Source organism: Ipomoea triloba, chromosome 13 (genome assembly GCF_003576645.1).
Source record: "Ipomoea triloba cultivar NCNSP0323 chromosome 13, ASM357664v1".
Lineage (NCBI taxonomy): Eukaryota > Viridiplantae > Streptophyta > Magnoliopsida > Solanales > Convolvulaceae > Ipomoea > Ipomoea triloba.
The window spans coordinates 12,888,225-12,900,491 of NC_044928.1; the positions used below are offsets into that span (position 1 = coordinate 12,888,225).

The 12,267-nt window shown below is 34.3% G+C and overlaps 1 protein-coding gene across 2 annotated transcripts; it reads left to right on the forward strand.

Annotated features, from left to right (window-relative positions):
* The first annotated feature begins 8,486 nt into the window (after positions 1-8,486).
* On the forward strand, positions 8,487-10,030 carry LOC116002876 (oleosin 1-like). Of its 2 annotated transcripts, XM_031243060.1 has the most exons (3): positions 8,487-8,822; positions 9,522-9,681; positions 9,799-10,030. In XM_031243060.1, the coding sequence occupies exons 1-2, from the start codon at positions 8,548-8,550 to the stop codon at positions 9,670-9,672; spliced, it is 426 nt and encodes a 141-aa protein (XP_031098920.1). In that variant the 5' UTR covers positions 8,487-8,547; the 3' UTR covers positions 9,673-9,681; positions 9,799-10,030. The 2 variants fall into 2 exon arrangements, with proteins under 2 accessions (XP_031098920.1, XP_031098919.1); XM_031243059.1 differs by having other exon boundaries at positions 9,522-10,030.
* The last annotated feature ends 2,237 nt before the right edge of the window (positions 10,031-12,267 follow it).

Consider the following 12,267-nt stretch of genomic DNA (forward strand, 5'->3'; position numbering starts at 1 on the left):
ATGTTTTACCTTAACAAGAAAAATTGCTGCAGCTCTCATAGCCCTGTTTATCCCTTCTTCAATATACTCTTCCTTCTCTTTATCATAAACGGTCCATAAGTATGTATTGACATCTTTCAAAGCCTCCTTCACCTTTTGATCAAGCACCTTATCCTTCTTCATAAATTCCTCCACCACTTTCACCCAGTCCATCGTGTTCTTAAACACCCTCTCCCCTTTTGCACTCCCTTCCTTCATATCCTTCACTCTTGCTTGAGCAGAAACAGAGCTCTCAGCCCCACCCTCCTTTCCTTTTCTCCCTTATTTCTCTATGGACTCCTGGATTAATGCAGTCATTGCCTTAGAGAATTGCTCAAAGAACTTCCCAGCTGCCATATCTCCATTTCCTTTTACCTTAGGTGTAACACATTTCTCAATTTTACTTGCATTCATGGCCATCTGCTGCATGCTATCACCAGGAGTACTGGAATTGCCTTTCTCCTGTTGATGATTGTTACCAGAATTCACCACCCCTACCCCCTTGCTAACATCATTCCCCTCCATCTCCTTAATCATATTAGTAGACTCATCAATCACCTTCTCAGAATTAGCTACTGGAGCATTCAAAATTGCAGCACCAGTGGCCTGATCCTTTCTCACGTTTCCATGCTCCAGCTGCTGATCATCATTGCTCGAATGGACATTTTCACAAGCAGTTGGTATGCTCTCTTTCCTGCTCAGAACATTAGCTACTGGGACATTCAAAAGTGCAGCACCAGTTGTTGATCATCATTCCTCTCATGGACATTTTCACAAACAGTTGGTATGCCTAAAGTCTCATTCTCATCCTCAACTCCAGTGCCCTCATCCCCTGCCTCTCTCTCATTCTCCACCAGAGCATTCATCTCCTCCATCATTCTTAATTGTTGAAAAACAGTAAATTGATTTAAAATAATAAAAGGAGTGATTATATTATTAATAAAGCCGAATTGCAAATTCTTAATTCTTAATCGGATAATAACATGAGTGTTTATTATAAATAAAGGCAAAGTGCAATGATTTAATAAAGACAAATTGCATACAATAAAATAGAAATTACATGCTAATGTACATTATAAAAAAGGCAATAATTCTTAATCGCTGAAAAACGGTAAATTGATTTAAAATAATAAAGGCAAATTGTAAAGTATTAATTCTTAATTCATAATAATAATAATAATAATAATCGGATAGTAACAAGAGTGATTATTATTATTAATACGGTAAATTGATTTAAAATAATAACAGGATTGATTATTATTACATTATAAAAAACGCAAAAATTCTTAATCGGTGACAAATGGTAAATTGATTTAAAATAATAACAGGATTGATTATTATTACATTATAAAAATTTCAATAATTCTTAATCTGTGAAAACCGGTAAATTGATTTAAAATAATAACAGGATTGATTATTATTAATAAAGGCAAATTACAAATTATTAATTTTTAATTCTCAATAATAATAGTAATAATAATAATAATAATAATCTTTATCTTTATATATATAAAAACAAAATCCTCCAAAACGAAATCTTCCTTCCCGCCCAAAATATTGTACATTAAAACAATTAAAATAATAGAATAATATTAAAACAATAGAATAATATTAAAACAATACAATTCCTATTTCCAATACAATTCGTATAAACAATAGAATAATATTAAAACGATACAATTTCTATACTACAATTCTATTGTATCACAATTCTACATTACAATTCCTATCATACTACAATTCTATGGTAATAAGATACAACCTTATATAAATCTCGAATCCTATATTGTGAACTTTAAAAGAGAAACGCAAAACGCAGTGTAATTATTCCATACCTCTCCACCTTCAAATCTGCAAATTCTGTTATTGCGGTCAAGATATTGTTTTATTTAATATTGCTCAATTTTGTATTGTTTTATTTAATAGGAATAAAATCATGGTCATGTTTGGTCATATTGCTTTATTTTGTATTTATTGTTATGCATTTTTTATGTTGTTAGTATGCTACCTTTTCTTTTTTTTTTGTTTTTTTTTTTTGAGTTTTTTCAGCTTTTTGCATGATTTTTTAAATTTCATGATCTTCCTTAGGGAACTTGCATCCATTTACAAACACATGTTCAAATTTAAAGATTTTGGATCGTTAAAGGCCTCTAGAGAAGTGGATAGCAATCAGCTAATTGGTAAATTCTTCATAAAATTTTGTTCTATACTGGATGTGTTCTATACTGCACAAACTAATATTATTAATTAATTGGTAAAAAAATTAATAAAATTTAATTGGTAACAAAATTTTATTTACCAAATTATGACAATAATTAAACCATTATAATTGTGAGAATAATGAAAACAAATTCGGCTTAATTTTATAAGAAAAAAATAATTTATTAATTATTATTTACATCAATAATAACAATTCAAATACTTATCTATACTTCTATATCTATACTACTATTAATGAATATAAAATAATCCTTTGTGAAATTTCCGCCCAAACAATAGTAAAGATAAAATGGAAAAGAAAATTGATTTTTCTAATTGATTGAAAATAAAAAAATATTCTAACGAAAAAAGAAATGGAAATTAGGCAAATTGGAAAGGAAAAGGACATTACTAATTGACTAAAAAATTATTTTTAAAAAACTTTTAAGAAAGTTAATTACACTTTTGAAAACTTTAAATTATTTAAACTTAAAAAAAATTAATTAAACATGTGTTGTTAGATTATTTATAATAATTACAATTAATTCATTCAANTGGTAACAAAATTGACTGATGAACAAAAGAATGTTTACGACTCTGTGATGAATAATATTGATTCAAATGGAGGTGGATTATTCTTTGTGTATGGTTATGGAGGAACATGCAAGACGTTCGTGTGGAGAACGTTATCATCAAAGATAAGGAGCCGCGGTGATATTGTTCTAAATGTTGTTTTCAGTGGAATAGCATCTTTGTTGTTGCCGGGAGGCAGAACAGCGCATTCCAGATTTGCTATACCACTTTCTTTGAACGAAGATTCCATGTGCAATATATCGCAAGGTAGTGACCTTGCTGAGCTTATAATAAGGAGCAAATTGATAATATGGGATGAAGCACCGATGACACACAAATACTGTTTTATAATATGGGATGAAGCACCGATGACACACAAATACTGTTTTGAGGTATGGGATGAAGCACCGATGACACACAAATACTGTTTTGAGGTTTTGGACAAAACCATGAGTAGGCACAAATACTGTTTTGAGGTTTTGGACAAAACCATGAGTAGGGATGGCAATATGCCTTGTCCCCGATGGAGATCCCTGATCCCCGCCCCGTCCCGTCCCCGAATAATAAATAAATAAATAAATATATATATATATATATATATATATTGAATAAAGATAATTTTTTTAATTTTTTTTAATTAAAAATTATACTAATTTAAGATTTTAACTAAAAATTAATCGGGGACGGGGATTTCCCATCCCCGCCTAATTCCCCGTGGGGACGGGGATGGGGAATATTTTTAATTTTCCGCCGGGGATAGGGACGGGGATGGGGATGGGGAGTATACTCCCCGCCCCCGCCCCGCCCCATTGCCATCCCTAAGCATGAGGGACATATTGAGGTTCGCCATACCGGGTAGTGCTGAAAAGACTTTTGGTGGAAAGACAGTAGTTTTGGGCGGCGATTTTAGACATATCCTACCTGTTATTTCGAAAGCAACAAGACCAGAAGTTGTCGGAGCAACTATTAATTCTTCATACCTGTGGACAAATTGCAAGGTATTAAGGCTGACCAAGAATTTGAGACTACGGACCTTAGCTTCAGAGGAAGATAGACATACAGTTGATTGGTTTTCAAAATGGATTGCAGACATCGGAGATGGGATTGCAGGGGTTGTAAATAATGGTTCATCTGATATCGATATTCCGGCAAGGTTTTTGTTGAAGTGTGGCCACAATCCCATAACAACTATAGTTGAGAGCACATTCCCAAGCTCGAGATATGGCATGCTTGATGAGTCACAGCTAGAAGGTCGAGCAATCCTCTCGCTGACTTTAGATGTCGTTGATCAAATTAATCAGTACATATGCAACACGAATACTGCAGAAGGACGAACATATTTAAGTTGTGACTCTTTGTGTAAGGCAGAATCAAGCGGTGAAAATCTATCAGAAGTGCACACTCCTGAATTCTTAAATAGTTTGAGATTGTCGGGTCTTCCTAATCATTCATTGACATTAAATGTCGGTGCACCTATTATGTTATTGCGGAACATAGACCACTCTCTTGGTCTTTGTAACGGAACGCGGCTCATTATCACAAGATTGACAGATCACATTGTCGAAGCAAGAATAGTTAATGGGACACATGAAGGAACCAAAGTTCTTATCCCCCGAATGTCTCTTAGTCCTTCTGATATGAGATTGCCCTTCAAGTTCCAGCGTAAACAATTCCCGTTGATGCTTGCATATGCCATGACTATAAACAAAAGCCAATGCCAAACACTAACTCACGTTGGGTTATTGCTAAAAAAACCGGTCTTTAGTCACGATCAATTATATGTGGCTTTCTCCCGAGTCAGTCATCCTAATGGCCTAAAGGTGTTAGCGGTAGACGAGGATGGACAAGATTGTGTTGCGACTTCCAATGTCGTCTACAAAGAGGTTTTCAATAATGTGTAAATATAATCAATGATATTATGTTTTTTTTTTCAAAATGATAAAGTTGCTATATATCTAGACAAAAAATATATCATCTATACAAATGAATTAGGATAGCAATTATTACTATAACTAAGTTGCCAGAGAACTACCACATTGGGCCAATTTCTAAAAATTCCTAACAATGATATATAAAATCTCTAAAGTTACAACACCGCATGCCTACATCTACACATTACCTATTAATTTGAGCAATTATTTACTCGAATTCAAGCAATGGTATCATCAACATAAATGACCCAACTCATATCTTCACTTGCACTATATAATATTTGATGTTATAATTTAAATAATTGTATATCCATTCAAATATTCTTAATATATTATAACAAACTCATTCCGTGCATCGCACGGGTGTAAATACTAGTAATAATAATAATAATAATAATATAATCAGATAATAACAGGATTGATTATTATTATTAATATGGTAAATTGATTTAAAATAGTAACAGGATTGATTATTATTAATAAAAGGCAAATTGCAAATTATTACGAAGTAATTCTTAATTCTTAATTAATAATTAATAATAATAATAATAATAATAATAATAATCGGATAATAGCAGGATTGATTATTATTATTATTAATATTAATCAATCAATAATTATTATTAATCAATTATTTTTAAAGTTTTCCAAATAAATTTCTATCTAATAAATTCACATACCACTATATAAATCATGCAACCATGCAACCAATTTCACATCTTTTGTTCACTCCATCTTACCACTTTAGCTTCATACACACAAAAAAATCTACATACAATGGCCCCTATTTTTGTTTTACGAAGTCAAGAACAACCGAGGAGAAACCTTAGAATATGTGTTAGAAGATGTGGAGGTATATGTTCTTTACATATTGTTTATATATATATATATATATATATATTCCCGTTTCTTATGTTTTTGTCGCTTCAATCTTATCATAATTCATGAAGTTCCCACCCCAGTTGTTTCATTTTTAATTGGGAAAAGGGTCAAATAAGCCCTCCAACTTTACCTAAGGAGTCAATTAGGCCCCTGAACATTTTAAAGTAGCAATTAAACCCATCAACATTGTATTTTGATGCAAAAAAGTCCATAAACCTGTTAATGACCTGTGATCACAGGTCACTAGGATTCCGGTCAAATTTTCAGCACCCATATTCCGGCACAAAAGTCAAGGGCGACCGTTCGACGGTCGCCGGTGACTCACTGGAGAAGGCAACCACTGGGTTTTGTGCCGGAATATAGCCTGAGTGTGCCGAAAATTTGACCGGAATCTTAATGACCTGTGATCACAGGTCATTAATAGGCTTATGGACTTTTTTGCATCAAAATATAATGTTGATGGGTTTAATTGCTACTTTAAAATGTTCAGGGGCCTAATTGATTCCTTAGGTAAAGTTGGAGGGCTTATTTGACCCTTTTCCCTTTTTAATTTTTATATATTTATCTATTTGTTTGTTTTGATATGAACTAATTGAATCATAATATATATTTTTGTTGTTTCATTTTTATATATTTATCTATTTGTTTGTTTNCACAAAAAAATCTACATACAATGGCCCCTATTTTTGTTTTACGAAGTCAAGAACAACCGAGGAGAAACCTTAGAATATGTGTTAGAAGATGTGGAGGTATATGTTCTTTACATATTGTTTATATATATATATATATATATATATCCCCGTTTCTTATGTTTTTGTCGCTTCAATCTTATCATAATTCATGAAGTTCCCACCCCAGTTGTTTCATTTTTAATTGGGAAAAGGGTCAAATAAGCCCTCCAACTTTACCTAAGGAGTCAATTAGGCCCCTGAACATTTTAAAGTAGCAATTAAACCCATCAACATTGTATTTTGATGCAAAAAAGTCCATAAACCTGTTAATGACCTGTGATCACAGGTCACTAGGATTCCGGTCAAATTTTCAGCACCCATATTCCCGCACAAAAGTCAAGGGCGACCGTTCGACGGTCGCCGGTGACTCACTGGAGAAGGCAACCACTGGGTTTTGTGCCGGAATATAGCCTGAGTGTGCCGAAAATTTGACCGGAATCTTAATGACTTGTGATCACAGGTCATTAATAGGCTTATGGACTTTTTTGCATCAAAATATAATGTTGATGGGTTTAATTGCTACTTTAAAATGTTCAGGGGCCTAATTGACTCCTTAGGTAAAGTTGGAGGGCTTATTTGACCCTTTTCCCTTTTTAATTTTTATATATTTATCTATTTGTTTGTTTTGATATGAACTAATTGAATCATAATATATATTTTTGTTGTTTCATTTTTATATATTTATCTATTTGTTTGTTTGATTATTTATAATTTAACCTTTAATTTTATTATTTAAATATTTAATATAAAAATAATTTTATATATTTATCTATTTGTTTGTTTTGATATGAACTAATTGAATCATAATATATATTTTTGTTGTTTCATCTTTATATATTTATCTATTTGTTTGTTTGATTATTTATAATTTAACCTTTAATTTTATTATTTAAATATTTAATATAAAAATATTATCCGTGCATCGCACGGGTAAAACACTAGATAAATATATAAAAATATTACAAGAATATAATGAGAGTAAATTATGTTAGTGAGTAGTTATATTAGTGACGTGATTTTATGTCACAAAAAGAGCATTTTAGTGAAGGTAAATATACCATCACAATATGCTTATTAATGATGGTATCATATCTCGTCACTATTTGTTTTTATCTTCGAAAGAAATAACGACGGGTGGTAACGGTAAATTTCTCGTCATTAAAAGTCTTTTATGATAATTTTTTATTTTTTAGTGACGATTTTACTTCTCACTAATGAACAATTTTATTGTAGTGATGTAAAGTTAACATCACATGCATTACAAGCACTTGGAAAAATTTATTAAAATTTTGCATCATTCTCTAAGTTCCAAAAGTGGGAGCTCTGAGCTCAAAGTTGAAAGTTCCACCACTACGTACTGTGAGCATAAATATAATATGTGCAGTCCAACTATCAGCTTAGGCTTTTAGTTGAGATGGAGCATATGCTTTAATTTGGTATCAAAGCCATGCAAAAGATCATGGGTTCGAAGACTTTTACGAGTGCAGTCCAACTATCAGCTTAGACTTTTAGTTGAGATGGAGCACATGCTTTAATTCGTACTACTCCTACACTTTAAATATCTACACCTCTAATATTCATTTACCAATTCGTGAATTTTCTTTGAATATGTGTCTTTGCAGATAAAACAATTATATTTATTTATTTTTTAATTGTGACATTAAAATAATTATACTTAAACAAATTTGTTGAATTATGACATTTGCTTTTATATACGCATCCAAATTAGCAAAAACATTATGAATTGACGTCGAAATCAATATAACCGAATATCTATAGGCAAAAGTAAGTTTAACAAAAATTGCTGATAATTTTGTTTTTTAAATAGAAAATTCGAATATTTATTTGAAGATTTTAAAATTCAATCGTTCAATTATATTTTTATTTGTTTAAATAAATAAGTAAATTAAGATAATGAATTTTATTAATAAAGAAAGAAAAGAAAAAAAGGAATTCGTGTTGAAAACTCCGCCCTCTCTCCGTTGTCACCAAATTAAAGGAAAAAGAGATTCGTGTCAAGCAATGCAGAGGTGGAAGCCATGCAACCTCCTCAACTATCGAACACGTGACGCTTTCTTCTTCCCTCACCTCCGCTGCTTCATATTAAAAACATTCCCGGCCAGCCCATTTCTTCCTCGATCTCTATCTTCACTCTTAAGCCACCGCCTTTCCTTCCTTCCTTCCATACTGAAATTCGATCTTAATTTCCAAAAATGCCTATGCAGCATCAGCCGCGGCACGAGCAGCAGCTCTCCTACCAGGTCGCCAAGACGGCCACCGCCGTCACCATGGGCGGCTCCCTCATGCTACTCTCTGGCCTCACTCTCACCGCCACCATCATCGGCCTCGTGGTTGTCACGCCCTTGCTGGTTATCTTCAGCCCCGTGCTCGTCCCTGCAGCGCTCACCACCTTCTTCATCCTTGCTGGGTTCTTGGCTTCCGGCAGCTTCGGCGCCACCGCCACCTTCGTCTTCTACTGGATGTACAGGTATGCCCACACTTGTCATGAATGTTTATGCTGGACAGAGGTGCATAAGAGTCAAGTCTACTTTATGTCTGACGGACTAGTAAGGGTCATATCAGTTACTCACGTAATTAAAAGGTTAAGTCTAACATCTTGCCTTTGAAAACGTCTTGATAATCTATAAAGAAATAAATCTTGCCTTTGAAAACGTCTTGATAATCTATAAAGAAATAAAATTGAGATGTTACTATTAGTTGATAATCTATAAAGAAATAAAATTGAGATGTTACTATTAGCCGGACTAGTAAGGGTCATATCAGTTACTCACGTAATTAAAAGGTTAAGTCTAACATCTTGCCTTTGAAAACGTCTTGATAATCTATAAAGAAATAAATCTTGCCTTTGAAAACGTCTTGATAATCTATAAAGAAATAAAATTGAGATGTTACTATTAGTTGATAATCTATAAAGAAATAAAATTGAGATGTTACTATTAGTCGGACTAGTAAGGGTCATATCAGTTACTCACGTAATTAAAAGGTTAAGTCTAATATCTTGCCTTTGAAAACGTCTTGATAACCTATAAAGAAATAAAATTGAGATGTTACTATTAGCTATAGTCTTTTGGTATAGTATAGTGGTAAATATTTAATTCTAACCAGTCTTTTTTTTTTTATTGAAGAAAAGAGAAGGTTAATATAGGTTAAGTAAATTAAATTGCAGGTACGCAACAGGGAAGCATCCAATTGGGGCGGACAAGATCGATTATGCAAGGGAGAAGCTGAGTAATGCAGCGCAGGATATGAAGGAGAAGGCGGAGCAGTTGGCAGCGCAGCCGGGGAATAAGGGTACCACTGTGCAGGACAGCACTTGAAAGGGCCTGGTTGGGGATTAGCATGCAGCTATATATATATATATATAGTACTGTTTGAGTTTTCGTGTGTGTGTTCCATCTTTTTTGTTCTTGGCTGAATTTAATTTTAATATGATCTGCGTGTAGATTTTGGTAGTAGAGAAGATCATCTATGAATCTGGCTATCATCATTTCTGGGGGCGTACCGACCTTAATTAGCTTAAATAATTTATGAATCTGTTAGTTGGCCGGTTGTGCTTTTAATAAGTGTTGTTCAATTTTTGTTGTGGATCGGAGTTGTTGACTGCCAATGTGGAATTACCCATTTGGGTTTGGAATTGAAGATGATCGGATCGAGTAATAAAACTACATTGAGCCATAACTGTGTATGTAGTCTTTTCTTCTTCCAGCAGTCTAGTAAGCCAGTCATCAGTGTTCTGATCTCATGCCAAACTCATACTTATGCTTTACTGTGTAGTCGATGTGGTTCTAAATTCTAATAGATCCTTTGTTACAAAAATTCATACAAGCGCACTTTTTCTAGATTCAGAGTTATCTTTAAAGCTTTTTATTAAATTTTACGTTTAAAGAGGAGTTATTTTTGAAGCATTCTTTGGTAGAATTAGAGTTATTTTTGAAGCATGATTTTGTAGAATTAACAACTCGGTGGCAATCTATGTTTGGAGATCACGAGACGGGCTAAAGACCTCACAAGTCCTACAATAAAGTTTTGTGTCTATAACACCAATCACTACATTTTGGTTGGGACTTCACCCAAGAGTAAAAAAGAAGATGAATGGTACCAAAGTTTGTCACCGACTTTCTCCGTCTGTTTAACAGTCTGAGTCTATTCGCGTTCGCTCTGGGAGGCACGGGAGCTTTCTCCGTCTGTTTAACAGTCTGAGTCTATTCGCGCTCTGGGGGGCACGGGAGCTGGCCCTGGGAGTTGTCACTTGTATGAATTAAATCATTTCGAAATTCTTCTCCACAAAGAGAGTTCACTTACCACTTGAATTATCTCATTGTGTTAATTGTTCTGTTTTTAGTTTGTCTACCGGTCGGTCTCGCCGCGACTGCGAGACCATGGAGCGGTATTTTTTTTGAAATTTGTCCTCTTATTACTCTAAGAATGAGTCACAATTCGTCTCCCGCAATGTGTTGTCTATGTACCCTTGAGTTTTGTTAGTTGATCTCCGGTTTTGATGTACCCTTGAGTTTTGTTAGTTGATCTCCGGTTTTGAGATCTCCATCCAATAGTAACGTGGGGTGTTTTCATCTTCAAAGTTTAGTGGCAAGCTTTGGTACCCCTCATCTTCTTTTTTCTCTTGGGTGTAGAAACCTAACAATCAGCCCAAAGTTCCAACAAAAATGTAGTGATTGGTGTTATAGACACAGAACTTTATTGTGAGACTCGTGAGGTATTTAGCTCGTCTCGTGATCTTCAAATTTAGCCCGTCTCGTGATCTCCAAATTCATGCACCACCAGCCCGTATATGCTATTCATTCACAAATTTCAACCAAAATGGTTGGCTCATTAGCCTTTCTACCTTCTCGACGTTCAAAGGAGTCCAACACAATGAATCAATGTAATTCTCCAAAGGAGTCCAACACAATGAATCAATGTAATTCTCCAACACAATGAATCAATGTAATTCCATCTGGCCATCGACTTGTTTCTAAAATGGTGGAACCTTGTTAAGGTTGTCACATTCATTTCAATCTTTCGGGCACCTATTTGTTGTAAGACTTTTCCCTAATACAATATATATTATATATTGTGGGCCTTAATAATGTGGTGCAAGTGGACTAGGCCCATTAAGTTATAGGTTGGATTGGACATTTAGGTTTAGTCCAATCCACCATTATGCCTATATAAGCCTGCATTAATGAGATGCAGGATAGACAATTATATAGCACCTAAAGACATGGTACTCATACTGCTCAGATATACCAATACACCATCTAGGGTTCTGAGTTAAGTATGAGACAAAACGACTAACACATGCAACACAACAAGGCATCAACTATGGCTGGAGATCAACACGATTTACGCTTCCGCTACTACGAGTTAAGTTTCTCGTAGATTTATTTTATATGTTTAGACTATATTTATGATCTTACATTTGGTATCAAGAGCCTTTATCAATCTCTACCTGGTTGATTGTTTGCCTAAAACAATATTAAATTTTTGTATACATTAAGTTTTTGTATATGATTTTTGGACAGCTGGAAATTATTATTATTATTTGTTTTTAGCATTAAGCATGGTTGTAATATTTGGATTGCTTTAAAAAAAAAATAGTTTTCTGATTTTTTTTCTTCGTCGTTTTTCATCGGGGTTCGCCGATTTACTACGAGGTTACTGTTTCCGTTTGAAGACCGACGACGACGAGTTTTGGTTCTCGGAATCGCGGCAGAGGGTGACGTCGGCGGTTCTAGCGCTGCGGCGAAGAGGGACGCGGAGCCGGCGATAGCTTTGGATTCCCAGCCGGTGTCTCCGCTGCCTCTCCATCCTCCTTCAACTGCTGCGTCTCTGTGCGGTTCCTCTGGTGGTGGAGGTGTCGTGAACAACAATGAGGGCTAGCTTCAGGCTGTCGCCGGCGTGACGATGGTGCG